The sequence below is a fragment of the Macrobrachium nipponense genome, chromosome 6, assembly GCF_015104395.2.
Source record: "Macrobrachium nipponense isolate FS-2020 chromosome 6, ASM1510439v2, whole genome shotgun sequence".
NCBI lineage: Eukaryota > Metazoa > Arthropoda > Malacostraca > Decapoda > Palaemonidae > Macrobrachium > Macrobrachium nipponense.
In genome coordinates, this window is record NC_061108.1 from 46,188,652 (window position 1) to 46,214,159 (window position 25,508).

Here is a 25,508-nt window from a genome sequence, read left to right on the forward strand (position 1 = left end):
TGTCAGGAATAATCCTGACAAGGAAACAGTTTGAGGTGTAGCATGCCAAGGATAGTTCCCTCTAGTGATCTGAACAAATCATAACTCCGAACGGTATTCCTTGAATTTATCTTTTTTTGTGAAATGTGTAATTTAGAAAGAGAAATATAACTTACTGGATAGCTAATCAACTGATGGAATGATTGACACATTATATGTGTTGCCCTTATGGCACAGGGCTGTTACAGTAGGAACTCGTGGACCCACAAATACCTTGTATCACTTCTTTAAGGCTAACCAATAGCATGTCCTTATCTTATGGTATAAAGCAAACAGTATACTGCATTATAGAAATAAGCTAACCATATTAACCCTATATTTTAAAGTTTAGTATAATTACAAGTTATTGCTGATATTATTAATTATATGCTGATTTTCTGTTAAATAATTATTGCATATGACCTTAAGTCATTATTGCATATGACTTTTTCAAAGAATATTTTGATTGCCTTTATTCAGTCATATTAGTTTTGATGCTTTATCAATACTTAGTAGCAATGCAATTCTATGGTTTCTTCAAGCTAAGTACAGAAAATGTTGATGTCGTGTAAACTTAAATTTCGCATTATTCTACCTTGTTTTTTTAGTGTGTGTGTGTATATGTGTGTGTGCTATTTCTTGAAGAGTGTGGCAGTGGTAATTTTCATCCTCAATGGCTATTTTTGTAGGGTTGGAATGCCATCTGGAATGGGGAGGTGTAATAAGGGTACCTTACTTTACGCCATCTCCTCTTCAAATTAACGTAAAATTGCAGTAACCAGAAAGAAGCAAAGTACTTGCATTTTTCTATTCATAATAAAGATACAGGTGAATTCACCCCTTTGTCTCACACACCACTTCCTTTAAGGAATTAAGCCTTGTTCACCTCTTGTCCGTTTTGACTGCTGGTGCCTTTTGTTTGCAGATGAGCTGTCTGGAAAAGAAAGTTCACCCAAGTGCCTACCGCACCACCAAGGGAGGCCACCCAGCTGCCATATTTAAAGCCCAGGCTGCATGGCCTAGCCCGACCTCATGGCAGAAAAGGTGCTAAGGGACAAGGCATTACCATCTGCCAGGATGCTGGTGAACCCTCTCCGAGTTTATATAAGGAGGGACAACTGAACGGGCGCTCTTAGAACAGTTTAGAACTCCTTAGAACACGTTAGATTCTTTCCCGCTCTTCTCTGAGTTACTTCCCCTAGAGATGGGCTGTTTGCTGGCCTATGTTCCTTTTGTGGTGAGTCACATATCTCTTCCCTTACCAGCCCCTTGAGGGAGACGAAGCCCATCTCTGACATTTGGTAGTAATACGCAAATTGCAAGGTTATTAGCAGTCAGTCCCATCTCCTGTCTCCGACTTAATTTCCTTTTCATCCTATACTTCTACCTTACTGCCTTTTCAATACCTGTATGTATCCACCTTTGCGGCATGTTTAGTACAAGCCCATTGGGGATGACGGTAAGAACATAAACAAAAGACTGTAAAAAAAGTTAAATATATCTTAGTTTTACCAGACCACTGAGCTGATTAACAGCTCTCCTAGGGCTGGCCCGAAGGATTAGATATTTTTACGTGGCTAGGAACCAATTGGTCACCAAGCAACGGGACCTACAGCTTATTGTGGGATCCGAACCACACTATATCGAGAAATGAATTTCTATCACCAGAAATAAATTCCTCTGATTCCACGTTGGCCAAGCCGGGTTTCGAACTTCGGACCACCGGATTGGCAGCCGAGCTCGAAAACCACTCGTCCAGCGAGGAACTACAAAAGACTGTAAATATCATAAAGACTATGACCCCAAGAATTATTAGTCGTAAATAAAATTATTAGTCCTAGATAACCATGCCAGAAAACCCTTGGTGGTCTCTATCCAGGAAAGATCCCTCCAAAGTAAGAGAAATGCTCTGTCTTTTTAAGAACCGGCTTCTACCACCACATGGCTCTCTCTCTCTCTCTCTCTCTCTCTCTTTCTCTCTCTCTCTCTCTCTCTTCCTTTTGCTTATTACAGTTTGTCTGGCCATCCAAAATCTTGAATTTCATGTATAATTTACAGTCCCTAGCATCTCTTTTGACACCAGCTGTTACATTAGATACATATTATAAGTTCACCCCCACACGTTTCCCACAACATCCGCATGGCCAATATTTCAACAACTCTTCAGCATTTCCCACCTCCTTTTCCCATTACCTTCATAACATGGTCAGGAAATCCTGCTCCTTTGTCATTTCATTTGTATATCATTATCCTACACATTTATTTCGACTCTTTTGGCCTCTTTTTTTTCACCTTATTAGATTTTCATTCTGCTTATCTCTAACAGAATGTTCTGCCAGCTTTAGTAACTCTCATGTCATTCCGGACGGATGGTCCAGGGAGTTTTCTACCAAGATCCTGCCGAGGCCATTTGAACCTCTTCAGAAGTTAAATATTCTTCGCCCGCTACCTTTATCATTTTTTCACTGTTCTTGCGTTTCCAACTATAGTTTCTCTATTTTCATCTTTATTATACTGTGTCGATTTTTTTTTTAAATCTTTCCTCGTCCAATTCATTGTCATGAAACCGCTTTTATAGATTAGGACAGAATTGGAGCGCTCACTGTTATTTTGCCTGTGGTTCATATTCTTTCTAGTTTCTTGAACCTTTTCTTGAAACTTTGATAATGCAAAGCAGGAGGGAAAGTAGGTTGTCCAAATTCCAAAACTATTAGTGTAAAGTAAATCTTTATTGGTGGGTTGAATGATAAAACGAAGCCTTGAGTGGTTGAACTATAAGTAATTTATTTCCTTCGAAGACACACTTACCTAAATATTAATAAGTATATAATTCGATACTATAAGTATGATGACAAATGCAATATCGTGCGTTTGGTGCCCTTGATGTTTATTTGACCATTTAACAGTATAGTGAAAAAAAAAAAATTAATAAACCCTCTGAATTTTAAGTGCATCGTTGCTATAGTCCATAGTAAAGAAAAATGTATCTTTCTATTTGTAAGATTTTCTTTCTAACGTAAGAGGAGAAAGGCGAATGATTCAAAGCAATTTATACGAATAACAGTCAAATTTGTTGAACTACTCGTTAGAGAGGCCAGTTAATCGTGTTGTCTTGAAATAAGAACGCTTTTAATGACATTAAAGGCTCCAGTGCTGTACATGATTGCCAATTGTCAGAATCATGATCACAGAAGCTGCACGAATGCTTTGATACATTTCCATTGTGGACTGCACTGAGATCTCGAGTTTGTTCTTTAGGCTTTATCATACGGACTCCTCGTGGAAAATGAAGGTATCATTCCTTTCCTATTGGGTTTTTAACTTGTATTTAAGTATAGTGTAGGAGACGTATTGTCTGTAGTTATTCAACATTACTGACTAGTTATCAATGAATCTCAAATTCACCACATTCAAGTAAATATCGGTAAAGAGAAGACTCGTGGATGGGCGAGAAGTTCGCTTAATGCAACCCCTGGAGGACAAGGTCCACGTGATCAGCAAGTGGCTTTCAACTCGACCGTCTTCTGCGGAGGCTTTTTGTGCTCTTATGCACTGTATATTATTATCATTTTACTATGTTCCGCTGACTTCATATCCTCGTTTAACATTTCTGTTGATTTTTTATCACAGCTTACTTCCGTACGTTAGTTAACGACTTTTTATTGTGAGATTTGCATTTTTGGGCCACGTGTATTGTGTGAAAACTCATTTAAGTAAAACAATGAACAACATGGAGAAGCAAAAATGTTATTGTACTTGACTTGGTCCAAAAGGCTTTGCCGATTTTTCAAGTGTTGATGTGATAAGTAGATAACCATGTTTACAGTCTCTCTCTCTCTCTCTTCTCTCTCTCTCTCTCTCTCTCTCTCTCTCTCTCTCTCTCTCAATATGCTTTTTTATTAATTTGTTGTTTTTTATTTCTTCTTATAGACAGTTACGAAATACATATTTAAAAGCATACATCGAGAAACCGATCCCGTGCCACACTTTTTTCATAATTTGGGGAGGGATGGATGTCTGCGAAGTGCTTTATATTTGTGATTGCTTTCAAATCAGTCAGTCAGTCAGTGGGTCAAGCACTTTGGTGTACCGATGTTTCTGACGAAATAGAATGAAGCCCAAATGGCAGTTTGTGGGAACGAATGCAGCTGAACCGTCAACGCTTCCATTTGTGAGTATTTTAGGCTCTGTCGGTTTGAAAGTCGGTTTGTGATAGTAGGCTTACGTATGTCGAGTTAGGTATGACTTTGCAGTGAGTTGTGCATATTTGTATACGTGTGTATATTTAAATATACGCTGACTTTTGAATAAATAGCTTGTTTCGGCGACGACGGCAATTGAGTAAACTAAACAATCTATCAGTTAGTTATTCAGCCTTTCACCTTTTTTTCTGTAGTTTTTGGGTTCCCACCCTGCAGTTTTTGTGAATGGCATGAAGACAAAGTTTGTTTTCTATTTATTGTTTACGTGTGAGTTAGCTTTATGTTTGAGTGCTATTCGTCAGTTTTTGTTTTAAAAATATCATTATGAATTATCAAGTCCACTGATAATTAATGAAATATCACGTGCGCACTTTTTTTTTTTTTTTTTTTTTTTTTTTAGCTACATCTAGTTGGCAAGCTGATCATTTATTTACCTTACTACCAGTGTTCCCTCTGATAATAATATTTTACATCTGTGCCCCCAGGAATTCTATTTATATGACTGAACTTTATACTCGATCCATCAGATAACATTGACATACTACGTCTCTCTCTCTCTCTCTCTCTCTCTCTCTCTCTCTCTCTCTCTCTCTCTCTCTCTCTCTACACTTTCAAGTTTGTTTATCAGATAGCTATTCTCTGCTCTGCAATTTTAAGGACTTTTTTTCTTCTTTTCTTTCGTAAAAAGTGGAAGAGAAGTGATCGAATGGTCTCTCCCAAGGAAAGTTCTCGGAATGAACTCCATTTTTGTTGGGTACCGGACATCGACGAAAATCGGCAAGCATGCTTTTAACTTGACTGCCATCATATTTATAAATCACAGTTATATAAAAGCAAATGGAAAGTCATTATTATGTCAATTAAAATACAGATGGTGGTGTTAAATCGTGTTTTGAGAGTCAGCGACGCGAAACAGGTTATAGGCTTTCTATCCTTGAACATACAACTTATGATTTTTTCCACTTGGATTCGTAGTAGGGGGATTGTTCGGTCTTGCGCCAGGTTATCAGATTAATGTTTTCCGATTACTTAATCACGAGCTTCGTGTACGGTGTAGAGTTCGTCTAATTACGTATGGCAGTTTCTAGTTATGTGATTGAAATACAATGTGGCTGGGAATGCTAATGGACGAAGCAAAAATGCGAATATAAATGCCGTTGGAAACTCTCCGAGGCGACTCTCCATGGAAGATCCCCCGGAACATTTGGTTTCTTCGACCTCACCCTCTTAGAAAAACTTGACCGCTGAGCCCCATATGGCATTGGGGCAACGTTTGCGCCTCACGCCCACTTCTATGACACTTTTGGCTGTCCTCTGAGTTGAACGCTGATATGTCATGGTAACGGGTTCAGTTTTTGAGTGTTTTATTTTAAGAAGAGAAGTTGCTTTTGCAACTGTTGTATTCAGGCCCTTTTGGCAGCACAAGGAGAAAGTGTTTCTCTCACCTTCAAGAACTAAGGGAGGCCCATGGCCACAAAAGCTTGGAGTGCGCAAGGCACGCTTAGGATTGTCTCATTACTCCGGGATGAACTCTGATTTTTTAACAATTTTAATCGCACATTTGGTGGAGAAATTTTCATGTCGATAAACATCAGATTTTCTGTCAAGAGTTATAATGCAAAATGTATTCAGATCAAATTAAGTCAATTTTCATTGATTCAAGGAAGGCGAAGCCGGAGACAGTACCTGCACTCGATCGTTCGAATCGTTTGTGAGATCGACTGATAATTTTTTGGGTTGGCTAAGGAAAATTTCGGAGCAGTGGATGACGCACCAGTTTCATGGGTTCTTTCCGAGATTTCCTCAAGTTCCAGTGGAAGCAGGCTTTCATCTGATGTATTTATAATGACACAATGTTTTTTTTTTTTTATTCGGAACTTATGAGAATGGTGCATTGATGCTCATGGTGGCATTTATCTTTGTGGTGGCGTGAAGGTAATGGAGCCAAATAGCTTAGACAATGACAGTTAAAATAGTAAACAGTGAATAGCTTTTAAGTGTGCTGGGATTTTGCTGGAGTGTTTCCCAAAAATGTTTTTTTCAGACCGTCATACGACCAAGATTTGGGAATAATGTTTATATGCCGACTTCAGACTCTTGCTTTGCTGCATTAAAAAGCAACGGTAGTTCGAGCTTCTCAGGACCCTACGTAACGCCCAAGGGTCAGAATACTACAATATGTTCTCAACCCACGCTTATATTACCATCATTTTGTGACTTTTAGTATGATAGTCCTACCACGAATATCACTTCAATGTTTCACACAAACACACATATATACCTACATATATGAAAGTGTTTTAGGAATAAATATCTTTATAAATGTAACTTGCTCATTCATCATTATTCATTCCCTTTTAGTCCTCATATACTTTTATTATTTCTACTCAGAATTTTGTTTTCTTGTTCTTTTTATTCTTTTCACACGTAACCATTCTATTATATTATATGGAAGATTGTTTTTCAAGCTATGACCCTGGATCCTAGGTCGATAACTCGGGAGAAGATTCAGAATTAGTTCAAGACGCATTAGCAGATGGACTTGCATCTTGTGTGTAATGAGCAATGTTACTTGTATTGTTTATATTATACTGAACATACATGTTCTGGTGTCATGCAAACAGTTCGTATTTTCTTAGTTGACAGAGGCAGCAGATGCGTGTAATCACAATTAAAGCAAAACGGATACGAGAAAGCTTGTTTAGACGAAAATGTTTTTTTAAGGTATACCAGTCCTAAAATTACAGTCTCCTAGGTATATCATGCTTAATATTTTTACGTCAATATTGTCTTTAGTATATTGGTAAATTCTCCCTTACATATAGCACATAAAACATTTCTTCCATTTTAAACTGTCCTTGACGGTGCTGAATTTATTTGTATTATATTTTGATTTATGTTGAAACTCCTTTGCTTACATAGGTCCTTATATTCAAGGTAGTGTAGTGTTAAGACGTTTCTTTTCATATGTGCAAATGAAGGAGTAGGATTCTGTGTGCGCAGTGCAGTTTCAAGACTAGCGCCAAGATGATGAATTTTCTCAAAGTGGAAAAGTTTAAAGTGTTAATTTTTTCTTTGTGTGTGTGTGAAATGATGGGCCTCGGATTATGAAAAATGTCATTTCACCCACAGCATATGAGGAAAATTCCCTGTACATATTGCAAATGAAGCATTTTTTCCATCGAAGGGAATCCCTTTTTTATTCTATTTATTTATTTTTCACTGAACAAGTATAGGAATAAGTTTCTATCATTTCTAGATTGTGGGAAAAGTCCGTTTACGTGATACAGGCTTGTTTTGATAGTAGTCAGCATCGTTTCTTTTCCTGCTAAGTTCGATTACTAAGATATATTCGTACAATACATCTTCTACTCTATTATCTGCACCATTTGCTCCTGCGGTGTGAAACCGGGGACTGTTAGGGTTCTCTGTGCAAAATGAAAAAAAAGATAAGCGGAGCATCAATTTGCGCGTCATGTTATAAATCAAGTGAAAAGTCTGAATGAAGATTGACAACAAAAATGACCATTCCACCCATCGTGGGAGGTTGGGGTTCGCTCATTGGAGTGAAAGTTGCGCTTTATTTAAGAGTTGTCATTTAATACATCAAATAAAATTTCTCTAGAATTTGAAGCTAACTTGAAAGAGCTTCTTGTTGTGTAGGTTTAAAGGCTGTTAATGAAGAACATAGGCCAGGGACAGGCCATGAGCGCTCGCCTTGTCAGTCACACAAAGTTTTCGAGAGCGAACGTGAACAGACACTAGTCCATCTCATATCCGTGAGACCCGGAAAAGCAAAAACCCCATCCGTAGGTTCCTTGCAAGGGCGGAAGGCCGTGTGCCGGTGGAAATCGGTATACGTTAAAGGGCTTCACCTCGGGACCAACTCGGCAGAATGTAACAGGTGATAACACAAGTTACCACAACCCGTTATTGACTTGAGTCATATCCTTGTTGGTGTCAGCGCCCATATCCTGAATGAATGGCTGTCAAAATGGAGATGTTTCCTACTGTGTCTTTCGCCTGATATTATTTTAACGGAAATATAAATCTTGTCCCCTTGGTGGAGCGGGTCAGCGACGCCAGTATGGAAATTTTTAAGATTATTAGCCCGTATGTTTCGTAATGGGAGATTGATGGTGTAGTATATAATGTAGGCTATTTTTCCTGTACTATAAGAAGACACAGCGCCTTAGTGGCGTGGTCGGTATGGTGTTGGCGTACCACCTCGGTGGCCGCGAGTTCGATTCTCGGGCATTCCACTGACGGGTTAGAGATGTGTATTCCTGGTGATAAAAGTTCACTCTCGACGTGGTTCGGAAGTCACGTAAAACCATTGGTCCCGCTGCTGAATAACCACTGGTTCTATGCAACGTAAAAACACCATACAAACAAACAATATAAGATGACACAGGTAGAAGACGCGTTCTCTCTTTTCATAAAGACTAACTGGTAGAGGGATGAAGGTCATGCGTATAGGTTATGGAAGAACAATTGTGCTTATGGAAGAACAGTTATTCATGATGGGTATGTGAACGGCTGGGTAGCTACATATAGATTGTAGGGAAAGAATAATAAAAAAAAAAAAGTGTATCCTTTTTTTTCGGTGTTCCGCATTCAAGTGCCGTCTCCCGTAGTTCTTTAGGCGCTGATTAAATAAACCGTTTTCCTGTAAGAGTGACCCTAATCTTTAGGAACCCATGTTTGCTTGTTTGTTTGTTTTTTAATTGTATTTTGAGTATTTAACAATAATTTAGAATTGTAAGTGTAATAATCTTCATAGAAAATCGCCCTTGGCACTGTAGTAACTAAAGTATGAATTCTGCAATCCAAATAGTAGAGTAGGTTAGCGGTGTCAGGTTTTCTATTGGTAATGTGGTCGGCCTCACTTTCACCTGTGCCTATATTTGCTTAAATGTAGTCTGCCTCCCTTTGGTTTGGTGCGAATTTTTTTTTTCTTTTTATTGAAAAGTTACTTGAATATTTTGTATACAGTGTATATATTACGTTTATGTGTATTATATATATATATATATATATATATATATATATATAAATATATATATATATATATAATATATATATATGGAAGATATTTATATATGTGTGTGCGTATAGCAGGCTGTAAACAATTGCAAAAGGCTATCATTGCCATCATTAAATGGCTGATGAACATAATTGAAATTTCACCTAAGGCCATAAGCCGTGAATGTAGTGTGGAATGACTGGTGTGTGAAGATGGTACTGATTGGTAATTGTAAAGAGAAACTGAAGGAACCATCAGAATTGTTTTTATGATGAGGAAGTCTAGATTGAATGTGAGCAAGAGTATTGTTAAGAGAGTAAGAAACATGGAAGAAGGACGATGTTGCAAGGAATGTTGATAGGGATAGTGGGAGAATGGGACTGATTGACTAGAATTCATATTTAGAAATGAATGTAATGGATAGTGGTAGAGTGAGAGAAGTGATTCACAGAATACGTGTAGTGAAGAAGGTAGCCAGGCGCATTCATAAGAATGGGGAGAGATTCTGGTGGGAAAGTATGATGGGATAGTTGAACCAACTCTTTTTTTTGTGGAAGCGAAATGTGGATGTTGAATGCGAATGAAAGAAAAAAGGTTGAAGGTGATGGGATGGATTGTTTGCACTGCAGTATATGTTGTGTCATTAGGACTGGAAGAGTGAGAGGTGTGGCGCTACATAAGCACAAAAATAAAAGCAAAAAAGATAACGTAGGTGACAGGACTGAGCAGTTTCGACATCATTTGATCGTGTAGAGGGTTGGAGGGTGGTATTATTCGGTGGTGTTGGAAAGGACAGGAGGAACACCCAGGAGGTTAGGTAGTGTGACAGTAGTTTTGGAGAGTAAGGGTATTCATCTCCCGGAAGGGCCAGTAGTGAGTACATGCAGGGTAGAGGAGAACGGCACAGTGTGCGAAAAGCGTTCAGTACCTTGGTATGCACATAAAGCAGCTGAAGATATAGACATTTTCTGAAAAGAGGGTATAGTACATCTTGATTGAACAGTGCAATGGTGAACGATATTCACCTACTTTACTTTTCGTGGTTTTTGGAAATTTTGTGACGGTATATATAGGTTTTAATGCGTTTTTACCGACATTTATTTCTCATTTGCTAAAAAAAAAAAAAAAAAAAAAAAAAATTAAAAAAAAAAAAAAATGATTCGCGCCATCTGCCAGCGTTACGTCATTACAAGATTAAAAAGTAGATAAGACATTAGAAGGCTTATTACAAGGCGTATGTTCAGTTCATTTGATTGCTCAAAACTTTTACCCAATTCCATTCCCCATTTTATCGACAGTGATGGGCTTCAGTTCAGAGGGAAGGCCATTGCCCCAAGGGAAAGTCGCCATTATGTGACATTTCGCGTAACCGAAGACTGCGTTGAGAATTTCTTGCAATCTACTATGTACTGTTCAGACCTATAGCAACTGCCATGATCTCTATGGCGTCTTACACACCGTTCAGTTCAACTGCAACCAGTTGATAAGTATATTTTGCACACACTGACTAATGTTTGCCAAGAAATGTCAATAAAATAAACGGATGCTTAAATGTTTGCCAAGAAATATCAATACGGATGCTTAAGTGTAATTTGTTTCTTGCGAATTGTAAAAGTAATAGAAAATACTCAAGAGAGAGAATGAGGTCCAGAGTCTCTCCGTATTTAGAAAATTGGCAATTGGCTTGCCAACGCTTGTCTTTTCTTGGCATCTTTTTAGTTTTCTTGAAAAGAAAACTTTTGTCTGTCCGCACTTTTTCCGTCCGCCCTCAGACTCTGAGGCTGGAGGGTATGTTGATCATCCACCCTGTAATCATCAAGAAACATACCAAATTGCAACCCCCCCTACTCTCGGTAGTTTTTATTATATTTAAGGTTAAAGTTAGCCGTGATTTTGCGTCTAGCAACGCAATAGGACAGGCCACCACCAGGCCGTGGTTCCGTGGTTGAAAGTTTCATGGCCGGCGACTTGCACAGCATTGTAAGCTGTACCGACAACTCAATTGCGCCGAAGAAACTTCGATGCATTTTTTACTTGTACCAGTTGTACAGTAGTACAATTCAGACATCTAAAAAGAACTAAGTTCAAAAATCACTCTTACTATACACACACATACGCACACACACACACACACATATATATATATATATATATATATATATATATATATATATATATATATATATATATATATATATATATATATATATATATATATATATATATTATATATATATATATATAATATATATATATATATATATATATATATATATATATATATATATATATATATATATATATATATATATATATATATATATATAGCGGACTTACTACGGCACACCTACCAAGGAGTGTTTAGGTGTTCGTTCAGTTTTGAGAAAGACATGCCGTGCTCCACAGCAGCCCAGTACCTTAGGGGCAGCCAACAACACCCCTACCCACGCCTCACCCCAGAGGGCAGACGTATCTCCTTCTGTGAAGCTGCCACTGTTTGCCCCCAAGAATCTAGCCACATGGTTCATGTGTGCGAAAGCCAGTTTCGGATTGCGGATGTATCTGATGAAGTCCTGAAGGCTGACTTTGTCGCATCGGCCTTGCCAGACGAAGTCTATGAGTAGATGTGCCCATGGATGATCGCGCAGCCAAATGCAATACACTACACCCATCTAAAGGTGAAGATGATCGACACCTTCTCCCTTCCCACCATTGACAGAGCCGCCCGAATCCTTGACCTGGTAACAAACCCCATACGAGATAAAGACCCACAGGTCTCCTGGTATAGTCTGATAGACCTCATCCTCCTGTCGGAGTGGGACGACAACAGGCAACGCAAGGAAATCAGCCTTAAGCAGGAGATATTCCTCCGTCAGTTGGAACCAGAGGTAAGGAAGCAAATAATGGAGATCCACACCCTATCCGACGAGGAATTGGTCAGGAAGGCTCGCAGACTGACCGAGGAGTCACGGGCAGCCACCTTTTCCATCCCATCAACGCCTTCAACCAACTGCCTGGTGGAGGACGGCGCAGCAGGAGCAGAAGCGGCAGAAATCAACGCCATACAAAAAGGATCCCCAACACAGCAGTGAGGTGGAAACCCAGCATGGTGTTTCTACCATAGGAAATTCTGCAAATACGCCAAACGTTGTGAAAAACCATGCTCATACAACCAGTCAAAAAATGGGAACAGCACCCGCCACATTAGCAGCCATGGCTGCATTTTTTCAGAGGCCACAACCCGTAGGTTTCTACTTTCATGACGAGATCTCCGGCAGGAGGATGTTAGTAGACAATGGAGCAATGCAGTCGGTGTTCCCACCTTCAGAGGAGGATTGCAGCTGCGCCCCCAATGACGCCACTGCCCTGATGGCCGTGAACGTGAACCCCGTCCGCTCCTTCGGCATGAGATCTCGCAGGATATCCATCTTGGGTCAGACCTATGTGTTGCCTTTTATTATCGCCAACGTCAATGCCCCCCTCCTCGGAGCAGACTTCCTGACACAACATGGGCTGCAAACGCATCCTCAACACAGGGACCTGCCAGTCTTTTCCCCTCGCCACAGGACCAAGAATTTCTACCATTTGCTCCATAGCACCCCACAAATACAGCGCCCTTCTTCAGGAGTTCCCTGACTTATTCAAGCCAGGTGATCAGAACCCTGGCCAAGCACAGCATCTACCATCACATCGTGACCACAGGCCCGCCCACACCTGCAAAGTTCTGCAGGCTACCACCGAACCAACTCCAAGAAGCCAAAAGGGCCTTTGCAGAGATAGAGCAGATGGGCATCTGCAGGAAGGCCTCCAGCCCGTGGGCATCACCCCTCTGCATGGTGAAGAAGGCGGATGGGACCTGGAGACCTTGTGGGGACTACAGTACCCCCTGCCAAACATGCAGGACCTGACGGGGGCCCCTCATGGGACAACATTATTTACAAAAAATGGACCTTCTCAAGTCATATTTTCAGGTACCGGTCAACCCCGAAGTCGTCCCTAAGACAGCCATCATCACACCATTCGGGTCCTACATCTTCACCTACTCCACCTTTGGCCTGAGGAACGCCGGAACCAGCTTCCAGCGACTGATGGACCACCTACTCCACCTTTCGCCTGAGGAACGCCGGAATCAGCTTCCAGCGACTGATGGACAGCAGACTAGGAGACCTGCCCTTTTGCATTTTCTACGTGGACAACATCCTCATTTTTTCCAGGTCACCGCAAGAACATCTGTAACACATCCGAGCCGTTTTGCAGCGCCTTCAGGAGAATGGATTAGTCGTCTGTTTTGATAAGTGTACTTTCGGCTCCGAGAAGGTAACTTCCTGGGGCACGGGATCTCCGCAGAAGGCATCCATCCCATGACATCAAAGGTAGCCGCCGTAGAGAAATTGCCGACACCAACCACGATCAAGTCACTGCATGAGTTCATCAGGATGGTGAATTAATACTGCCGACGCCTTCTTCAGCAGGAGGTTGCAGCCCGCCGAGACCTGATACAGCACTTTTGACCGGGAATTACTAGTGGTCTATCAGGCCATTCAGCATTTCCACTACCTGCTGGAGGGGAACCCTTTTACCATCAGAACAGACCACCAACCACTGATTCATGCCTTTACCAAAGTAGGAGATGCCTGGTCCGCCAGACAACAGCGACTCCTCACAGCCATAGCAGAGTTCGGATGCACCATCTGCTACTTCCCCGGCAGGAGAAACCCCATGACCGATGCCCTTTCCCAAATCAAAATCAGCTCAGTCCACCTCGGGATTGACTTCAAAGACTGAGCCCTGGAACAAGCAGCAGACCCTGAGTTGCCAGCCTACTGAACCGCAATCACCTCCCTCAAGTGGAAAGATGTGGCCTTCGGCCCGTTGCCAATGACACTCCTCTGCAATGTCAGCGCAGGAACCCTTGCCCGCTAATCCCGGCATCCCAGAGAAAGAAGGTCTTTGAAATCATCCACAGCCTCTCGCATTCGCCAGGTTGAACAACAACTCGCCTCCTGATTGAGAAGTTCATGTGATATGGGATCTGAAGGGTTTCTCGGAAGTGGGTGAGACAATGCATCCCATGCCAGCAGAGCAAGATCAGCAGGCACACCGAGTCAGGAATCGGCAGTTTTCCCCACCCCAAGTGGAGATTCAGCCATATCCACGTAGATGTTGTAGGGCCCCTTCCTCCATCAGGAGGTCACAGATACCTCTTCACAGTCATCGATCAGTCCACCAGATGGCCTGAAGCGACACCTATGACAGAGGCCATCCATCAACCACCCAGGCCTGTGCGAAAGCCCTTCTCTCCAGCTGGATCAGCCATTTTGGAGTGCTGGACGACATCACGACAGACTGAAGAGCCGCTTTTCTGTTAGATCTGTGGACCACCCTGGCTTGCTTGATGGGGATGTCACACCATGGAACAACCGCCTACAACCCAACAGCCAACGGTATAGTGGAGAGGTACCTTCGCTTCCTCAAGGCCTCCCTGATGACTAGTTGCTCCAGCGACAATTGGAAGATGCAGCTACCTTGGGCCTTCCTTGGCCTCCGCACCGTTCTGAGGGCCAACAGTGAAGCATCACCTTCAGAGAAAGTCTATGGGGAAACCTTGTTAGTCCCAGGAGAGTTCTTCCCATCGTCAGCCGATACTGAGGACATCTTGATCGCTGGATTGTGAGAATCTGCAGGGAAATTCACCCCCTGCCTCTAAGACTTTCTCTAACAGGACAAGTCATTTCTGGCCCTAGGCCCTAGAAACAAGCAAAACGTCTTCGTCCGCCACGATGTGCACTGGCCACCCCTGACAAGACCATACTGTGGCCTTTTCTTTTCCAAGTTCTCCGCCGCTTGGAAAAGGCATACCTCCTCCATATCAATGGAGGAGAGGATTGGGTCTCCGTCGACAGGTTAAAGCCAGCTTTCCTGACGGAGGAGGGCACCACTGAAGACGGACCCACCAGCCACCCCAGAATACCACCAGAAGACTTTCCTTCCCCTGAGATCCCCAGACTATACCAATGGCGCTATAGCTGTCCGAAGACAGCAGTCAAACCCCCAGGATTCGCTTCGGGCAGAATCCTGCCGCTGGGCCCCCCGGAGCTCACAGAAGACGAGAGCCCCCGAAGCAGTTAGTGTCACAGACAAGGGGAACCTCCGTCCTCCGATACGCTACAATGACTAGTATTTGGCCTCCCAATTCCTATATATCATCCAATGTTCACTGCCATAACCATTGTCTTGGGGGGGGGGAGGGAATTTTTAAGGACAACGCTTTTTGGTTTGATGTACAGATGTAGTTTTCTTGTTTGCGTTGTACCTCATATCATTATATTAAGAACTTTGCGGCCTTGCTGCCAAAATATTATTCATATATGTTAACTCAGTTTAGCAAATAATATCCATGTAAATTAGCATGTCAAGAAACACAAATCCGGATCATGTCATTTTGTGTCATTGTCGGTCGGGCACTACAGAACCATCCGCACACCTGTTTATAACCTGAGCTCACCTGTAAATAAATTATCAGTACCTGACTACCTGTCTCTCTCTCTAAACCCTCACAGTTCTATTAAATTTAGCATACTCGATTTTCAAGAATATACATATTTTGTGGGTATTAGGTCCCTTTGATCCTTAATATAACAAAGATCCTTGTTCTTAAAAATGAATGCATGCTCCTGTTGGAGAATTATTAGCTTGATGATGCTCTCAGGAGTCATTTTAGCTATGTCAAAACCTAAGCAGGAATAACTGTTAACTCTCTCTCTCTCTCTCAAGGGTTAAGAGTAAGAATAACCTGGTGGTTTACCTTATAGTGATTTGAAAGATAAGCCGCATGTAATCAGTGTAGGGAGCCGCCGCATGTTAGATAAACGTAATCTGTGATGTAATTTGATGTGGCACTTAACCGTTCATGCCTGCTTCATTTTCAGAGTACAAACGTTATCAATAATCATCCACTGACGTCCATTACATTTTTACCCCGTAGGAGGTTAGCGCTGTCAGTGTATGTCAGTGTACCTCACGTGGTACACTGTAGGCAGTACTTAAGGTTCACTGTAGCGTTCATTCGGTCCCTAGCTCCAACCCCTTTCATTCCTTTTACTGTACCTCCATTCATATTCTCTTCTTCCGTCTTGCTATCCAACTTCTCGTAACATTTGCTTCATAGTGCAACTGCTTTGAGGTTTTCCTCGTGTTATACCTTTCAAACCTTTCTGTTTTCAATTTCCGTTTTAGCACTGACTGACCTCGTAGGTCCCAGCGCTTAGCCTTTCTACTTCCATTCCATTCCATTATATTTTGACTCCACGAAGTTCTGTTTTTATTTTTTCCACATTTCTGTCGAGGCTTCGCACAGAAATGTGACCAGCATTTTTAAGGTCTGAACATTTGCCTTCTTGAGGAATACTTATTGTGCAAGGATCTAAATTTAGGTCGTTATTTCGTGTAACCCTGTGTATTTATATGGACAGATCTCCAGTTGTACTATTTTGAAACCAAATTGCAACAATCAAAATATGACTTCATCCCATTTTAATGAAAATGTGATGATGCCAAATTGTGGATACCGCGTCTCTTTTAATTCTAAGATTGTCAATTTTTTTTTTTTTTTTTTTTTTTTTTTTTTTACCTGATGGAGCTCCATCAGTCAGTTCATTCCCATTTGAATATTCTGAGTTGGCTCCGCGACAAATCTGTTAGTTGTTTGGCGGTTTTTGTTGCTTGCTGAATTTGATGGAACACTCATACCCTGTGGTCCCACTTTCTCTGTCTGTTTGGGGATCACAGCGTCGAAACTGTGATGCTGAGATCGTTTGGAGTGATAAAGGAATGGTATGAGAAATAGCGTTTGATACTAGATTTGTATAAAAACCCATTCAGGTACTGGTGGCGGGAATGTTTCGCCTTTTCCGCTCTCGTGTTCCAATAAAAGATTGGCGTTTCGACGCAAGTGGAAAATGTACGCCCTTGTTTTTTAACTTATTGGTAAATGATTTCAACTTCAGTTTGTTACGTAAAGATGAAATCTAGTTTATGTAATGATAAAAATCCATCCTTACTGAATGCCCGTAAATTATTTGGATTTTCGCCCATTTGCAAAGTTGACAGAAGTACCTACAGTTCGGGTTATGGGGATTTTCAAAAATTTAGATTTAATCGAAGTACTATATGTAGGGTGATTCCTTCGGCACACGATGAAAGAGCTCATGAAGACACCGCCGTCGCCAAGTCAAGTCACTTAGTCAATGCAGTTTTGTTATACCATTCAGTATCTTACCTTAAGATAATTCGTTAATTGACACTGATGAATGAAAGCCATATCCACTATGTTTTCATTTGTAGGATCTTAATGTATTTTTAGAAGATTTCATGGATATTTACTGGTGGGTCCCGAAGGGGTTCATATGCATGTGAAACAGATACCATGATGAGTGATTTCATTGCATTTATACTTTGAACTTAGGACTACCGTCCTCTTTGTCTCCTTTACCCATATAGCCACTCCTTTGCTGCGCCCTGCACGTGATGACAAACAAGGTAGCAGACCTCACGTGACCGCGAGATTTGTTACATGAACACTCGGACGATATTGGTAAAAAGATAAAGATATCTATATATTTATGAGTTAGTTCTCTCTCTCTCTCTCTCTCTCTCTCTCTCTCTGAATAAGGTGAAGCACATTTGGCTAGAGGAAAAAATGCTTGGAAAATAACTCGCTGTACTGTAGAACTTTTTTGTTTGTCCAGCCTCTGTCTTAAACTGCACAAAATGCACTGTCGTTTTGAGATTACTTGTAAGTTGCTTGATTGATTTACTTTTTCTGTCTGACGTTTGCTGTACAGGCCATCAACACAGGATCCTAGAAAGTTACTCATTTTTCGAATGTCTGTGTTCTAATTGTGGTAAATGGAAAGCGACGGAAGAGAAGAATACACTTGATCTGGTGGACGATTGCATGTGACCCGCTTTTGGAAGTGACGTATAACAAGTGTTGCTAATATGTCGGTTTATGTTGATGAACGAGAAAACTTATATGATAAACATAGATATGGACTCTCCCGTATGTGGGTCTATCATTTGTTTTCAAGTGTTGCAGATTATATGTTCACGATAAAGTCTTGTGAGATTACGAAAATGACAACCAAATAAAGGAGTGGTAAGGTGCTTCGAAAATAGTCGTTTCTGAAATCAGCGCCCTGGCATAGCAACAGACGCCTGCCCTCTTGGCTTGATTGTCCCACGTATCTTTCTTCTTCTTCTTTTAGGATATTTCGATAAGACCAAACTGAGTATTTGTTACGTAAGTATTCGTCGAACAGATCATGACGTGTCTCCAATGACGCGATTTGAGAGCCATTTGGAGACATTTCTGCATTTGAACTAAGTGGTATCCAGAGCAGGCACCTTTGGAAGGATGGGCGGAGCGATCCCGCCCATGTTGAAGGAAGATTCCATCCCGTGTCCGGTCTGTGACCGCTGCCGGTAGGAGTGCCTTTAAAATCGGAGGGCGAGATAGGCAGAGTTCATTCCAGTCCCAGCTTCAGTCTTGCCAGTGTTTCGTGCCGTCCAATTTGAAATACTCCTATGGGTACTGTGTCTAACTGTACCTCCACCTCTCTCGTATGCCGTAGAGGCTACTGGCAGCCCCATCCAGGTAACATAAGGCTAGAACGAAGAACGGAGAGAGACATCAATAGGTAACTTTGTGTGCAGATTACGGAAACAAACTACGCTACTGAGGAGAAGAGACAGGGAAAAGGCGGCGCTGGACCTTCGTTGGAGTAGTAGACGAGAGCGCACCCTTCTGGAGAGCCCCTCGCATCAACAAGAGACCGAACGAACGATAGATCACCTCCTCCCCCCCACAACGCGATGACCAGGTGAACACACACACGCACGCATGCACATACGCGTAACAGATATATATGGCCAGACCAGCATTCTGTCTCAATCATTCACTTAGCGGAGCGCTCTCGTCTTATTACATTGCATCTTATAGGTGCTGAAACTCCATTACTATTGCATATTATTGCATCGTAGTGTGATATTGTTTCGTAAGGAACTTCTTGAAACATTTTAACTGCACCATAATGGTGCCTCTGCACACAGTGTTGGGCCCTCGGGGCAGCTCGATTCCTGTGAGGAAAACGACGCTCTCTCTCCTCCTGCGCGAAAACCGTTTGCAGGCCCGCAACACCCAGAAGACCACAGCTGATCCTCCTGGCCGCCCGCCCTTCTGCGAGCCTTGGTACGCCAACAAGGGTAACAAGGGCGCCTCCTTAAGGGTCTCGCTCTTGGGCGCTAATCGACCTCGCTCACTGGGACTCACGGGGCAGTCGAAGTTGGCGGTCGCTAAGCCCTTGCATTCGACGAGTGTCCGAGAGATATCGACGAAGTCCTTGCAGGTAAGGTATCCCAAGTCTCTTCCTCGCCACCTTCATTCATAATTGGATGTCACTAATATGTTATATATATATATATATATATATATATATATATATATATATATATATATATATATATATATATATATATATATATATTATTATTATATATATATATATATATATATATATATATATATATATATATATATTAGTGAATAATTTGAACATTGAAAAATTCGATATTTTTTCTGGTGTTCATTTTCTACATGTGTTACCACTTAGTCTGCCGAAATCGTTTGTATACGAGTGTCAGAGTATACCAGCAAATGTGCAGAAACTATTTACATGCTTTTAAATATATTTTCTATAGATCAAGTCAGCGTCGAATGTTTAATGTTATTGACCGAAAGAAACTTGACCTGCAAGACCTTATTGATGGTTTACCCTGTCTCTCTCTCCCTCCTTTTATGGAAACCAGTCATCCAAGTCAACGTATGCTTCGCTCCACCTGGACGCCTCCCGGTCGCTGTCTCGCTCTGAAGGCAGCCGTGCAGCCTTCCTGCACCGTCAGCAGTTACAACATGCTCGAAGGATTGTCGTCAAATTGGGGTCGGCTGTCATCACCCGAAAGGATGGCTACGGATTGGCCCTCGGCCGCCTCGCCTCCATCGTTGAACAGGTAAGGAAACAGGAAAAGTGAGCTTTCATCCAAGCATATTTTGTTACTTAGTAAATTCTGTATTCTTGATCTTCCTGATACTTTTTTTCTACTTTTGCTCTGTTTCTTTTCTTTATTCCATTCTTGGTCTCGCCTGATATCCAAGGTTTCCGTCTTGTTGCCCCATATCACTGCACTTCTTTTATCCCTGATGGTATTCCAGTCCACAATGATAGTTTTCTCCTCCCCTTGTGTGTGTATATATATATATATATATATATATATATATATATATATATATATATATATAATACATAGCACAAAACAAGCATACACACACACACACACACACACACACACACACACACACACACCAACACACACACATATATATATATATATATATATATATATATATTATATACATATATATATATATATATATATATATATAATATAACATACAATCATATACATACATACACACACACACACACACACACACAAGTTTGCATATGTGTGTGTTTGCGTGTAATATTCACATGTACTCTATATGTGTATGAACATATATACTGTGCATGCATAATCTTTTTAACATGGATGAACAGTATTTTTCCTTCTAATTGTTCAGGTTGCCGAACTTCAGAATGAAGGTCGTGAATTGCTGATGGTAACCTCCGGTGCAGTTGCATTTGGCAAGCAAAAATTAGCCCAAGAGCTGCTGATGTCCCTGAGTATGAGAGAGACCCTTTCCACTAAGGACAGCATTCGATCGGTTTGTATCTATTTCGTTGTTTTTGGCTTCTTTACACATTTTTTGTGATTTTATAATTTTCCTCAGGATTTGATATGTAGTATTAAACGTTGTTACAGATATGATTTTTATTTGGTCCTCATGAGACAGCTTTGTGTCCCTTTCATTTTTATGTGTTATGAACAGAGAAGTACTTTTTGTGGAGAAGATGGAGGGTATTATATCAAACTGGAAAATAACTTTTTTTTTGAGTCATTTTATGATAATTTGCTTTTCCTTTATTGATTTTTTATAGTTTAATGAAATAATAATAGACTTTTACGTGGAAATATGCTTTTATTTCAAGACTGTAATGATCGAATGTTTAGATGCCAATGTTTCCAAAATTGGAAAATTTATTTTTGTAAATAAATACTATATGAAAACCATGTACGGCTATCGATTCTAGGAATTGATAAATATGCATAGTTCAAGTGTAGAAAGACTATTGCTATAACCTGAGACATTGTTGATTTGAAAAAGCACTTCAGTAAATGGGAATACGCGTAGTGGAATTTAGTTAACAGTAAATGATAAGCGCATGACAAGGACATCTAATCTAGTGTTGAAGGACTATTAATAATTTCGTGTTTACTCCGCAGATGGTGTGTTATTAGACATACGTATTTGAGGATCTCTTTGGTATGATATATTATATGTTTATATTGTTTTCCTTTGACAGGAAGAAGCCAAGAGTCTCATCGCCCCAAGAGCTTCCGCAGCTGTGGGACAGTCTGGTCTCATGTCACTTTATGAAGCGATGTTTGCTCAGTATGGTGTGAAAGTGGCCCAGATCCTTATCACTAAACCAGATTTTTATAATAATGAAACTCGACAGAACTTGAATTCCACCATTAATGAATTAATAGCCCTTAATATTTTGCCAATCATCAACACGAATGATGCTGTGACACCACCACCTCAAGTTGATGAAGAGATAAGCAAGAAACTGGACATCCGAGACAATGACTCTCTCGCAGCCCGTCTGGCTGTCGAAATAGAATCGGATCTTATCATCCTAATGACTGATGTAGATGGCATCTTCAACAAGCCTCCGACCGAAGAAGGAGCACGCCTCATTGATAATTTTTGCCGTGAGACATCTCAAAAACTGATGTTTGGTGAGAAGTCATCTGTTGGTACAGGTGGCATGGAGTCTAAAGTTAAGGCAGCAAGTTGGGCTCTAGACAGAGGCACATCTGTGGTTATATGCAATGGCCTTGCACAAGGTGCTATAAAAGGAATTGTACAAGGACGTAAAATTGGAACATTTTTCACAAATAACACTGACAGTGGACTCGAAGTTGAAGTGCTTACTAAGAATGCCAGAGTTGGCAGTCGTCTGTTACAAAGCTTAGATCCAAGTCAACGAGCTGGAGCCATCAAGACATTGGCTGAACTTTTGGAAACTCGGCAACCAGATATATTGGTTGCTAATCAGAGGGATATGGAAGAAGCAGAAAAGAATGGTTTGTCATCTTCATTAATGGCTCGCTTAAGACTAACACCAGCTAAACTGAATAATCTTGCAGAAGGCTTGAGGCAGATAGCTGCATCATCCCTTGATACCTTGGGCAGAACTCTTTCCAAGACAATCATTGCAGAGAACATAGAACTACGACAAGTGACAGTTCCAATTGGTGTCCTCTTGGTTATTTTCGAGTCTCGGCCAGACTGCTTACCCCAAGTAGCAGCACTAGCTATGGCAACTGGCAACGGATTACTTTTGAAAGGAGGAAAGGAAGCTTACCACAGCAATCAGGTGTTGATAGATTTGGTGAAGGAGTCTCTTTCAACTGTTGGAGCTACTGGAGCAATCTCTCTTGTGACCAAAAGGGATGAAATATCAGATCTTCTACAACTTGATGGAGAAATTGATCTTGTGATCCCTCGAGGGTCCTCCGAGTTAGTGAGAACCATCCAAGAACAGTCACAGGCCATTCCCGTCCTTGGTCATGCTGAGGGAATATGTCATGTCTATGTTGACAAGGATGCTGACGTGGAAAAAGCTGTGAAAATTGGTACGTCATTATGCCTTATGTATGCATACATATTTTAAGTTCACAGGTACAGAATTTAGATATACAAATGATATCTCTCTCGTATTTACAGCTTTCATTTTTATTTGTCTGAAGAAAAAAATAAAGTTTATAGCGGTTAGATATACGAAAAACTATATTGTTTATACCGTCAGAGTGAATTTATTTAAACTACGTACTTTAAAGCAATGTATCGCCAAATTACTTTTCATAAGTAGGGGATTCTGAATAATAACCCTGTACCCAGAAGTGAGCCCAACCATAATTTTAGTATGGTAATAGATCTTGTTAATATTTCTTTCATGCATATGCCATAATTATCAAATTCCGGACTTTATGCGTACACATCCAGTATTTTTCATTATCTAGTAAACGTTTTAGAGACTTGCTCCTTCAGTTTAACAGAAATATCAGCATATTTAGTACTTTTCAAGCCAAGAGTATATTTTTAAAGGGTTAATGGATGCAAAAAGCCTTATGATACCATAGAAGCGAAGTTTACAAAATTATAGTGTAGAGAAATGTTAAAAATATTATGTACAGTCAGCAATTTCTTCCATATTTTGCATCATCTAAAGGACATCAGACACTCATGATTCGTTCCCTTTGTGGATATGTGCATAGTGATGTTTCTTTTTTGTCCTCCCAAAGCAGTTTTTCTTTTGCTTCAAAGGTGGGAGTACATGTGCATTTTTACAATTCTAGTTAAAAAGCTTTTGATCTTCATTCTTGCAAAGCTTTTGAAATTCAATATGAAGAATGTTAAGTACGGAAGCTTGCAGGTTTTATATATACATTTCTGTGAGGCAATTTAATATTTACTATGTATGATTTTTATTTCATGTAAATGTTCTAGTTGTCTTAGGCTCTTTTTGGCACATTTACTTTTCTTGTGCATCCGCAAAGACCCCCAATTTCTGCTGTAACTATGATTTACTTCAAACATTAATTTTTTTTATTTCAAGGGAGTTTATAGGTTTAGTTCCTTGCCTTTTTCTATATATAGAATGTATATGCAGTGTTATGGTGTTATGTTTTACATCTTTTAAAAGAAGTGTTTATTTTTAAATTCCACAGTTCGTGATGCTAAATGTGACTACCCTTCAGCTTGTAATGCAATGGAGACACTTTTGATACACGAAGAAATATTCCACAACTCACAGGTGTTCAACAGAGTTTGCCAGACACTCATCAGAGAAAATGTCAAAATTCAGGCTGGTCCTCGATTGGCTAAGATGTTGACCTTTGGTCCTCCACTTGCAGAAACATTCAAGTAAGTTAATGATAACATATGAACAGTAGATATATATATATATATTATATATATATATATATATATTATATATATATATTATATATATATGTGTGTGTGTGTGTGTGTGTGTGTGTGTGTACACATTCATGCATACGATGTTTAAGAAGTATATTTTATAATAGATATAAAATGGTCCAGCTGTTGCCATCTTCGCCTTGTGAGTGAGGTTCCTTAGACAAATCTAGATTAAGGGAAAGTCGCCCATTTCCATCTCCTTAAATACTTACTGGTAGGTACTACTGATGTTGACCTACTTGGTGTATGAGTTAGCTGGTGGTTGGCTGATTATGGTTATTACAGCCATGCAGGGCAATGGCAGAGCAATAGTAACCTCAGTCCGAACCTTCAGGCAACTGAAAGGTGATCACCTTACCCAGCCCTGAAAGAGGGAAAGGCATATGATAGAAAATCATTGTCAGTTTCACAGCAATTTTTCTATTAAAGTTGTTCTGATGCTGTAAATGCACAGTGTGTCTATTTTTAACAGATTCTGCATATTTTTGTTCATCTTAAAAGGGATGATATATAATTGAAAGTTTTCCCCGCTTTTACTTGATAAGTGATCCATATAACAGAGTACAATTTGGACACTTAGAAACCACTGTAGTTGTATTCCTTAATGGGAATATGAATGGTTTATAAGTGTTATGATAATAAACAGGTTACAGTTGTGGAATAATAAAGAAATCATACTGGCTATTTGTATATTGAATTGAATCATTAACTTTTTTACGTAATTGCTCGCCCACTTTCTTTCGTAGGGTTGAATTTAGTGACCTTGAATGCATCATTGAAGTGGTATCAACTATGGAGGAAGCTATCGACCACATACACCGATTTGGTTCTTCTCACACCGATGTCATTATCACAGAAGATGAAGAGACAGCAGACCATTTTCTCAGCACTGTGGATTCTGCCTGTGTCTTCCATAATGTGTCGTCAAGGTTTGCTGATGGCTTCCGGTTAGGTTTGGGTGCTGAGGTTGGCATCAGTACTGCTCGAATTCATGCTCGTGGACCAGTCGGAATGGAAGGCCTCTTGACAACTAAGTGGGTTCTGAAGGGTGACT

General features: G+C 40.5%; 1 protein-coding gene across 1 annotated transcript; it reads left to right on the top strand.

Annotated features, from left to right (window-relative positions):
- Positions 1–18,490: 18,490 nt before the first annotated feature.
- On the top strand, positions 18,491–25,508 carry LOC135216577 (delta-1-pyrroline-5-carboxylate synthase-like; the record flags this gene model as incomplete). The annotated part of the gene is given in 6 exon segments (XM_064251954.1): positions 18,491–19,652; positions 20,113–20,313; positions 20,924–21,067; positions 21,768–23,106; positions 24,202–24,397; positions 25,201–25,508. Coding segments are annotated over 6 exon segments (2,503 nt in total), but the record flags the coding sequence as incomplete, so codon positions are not given.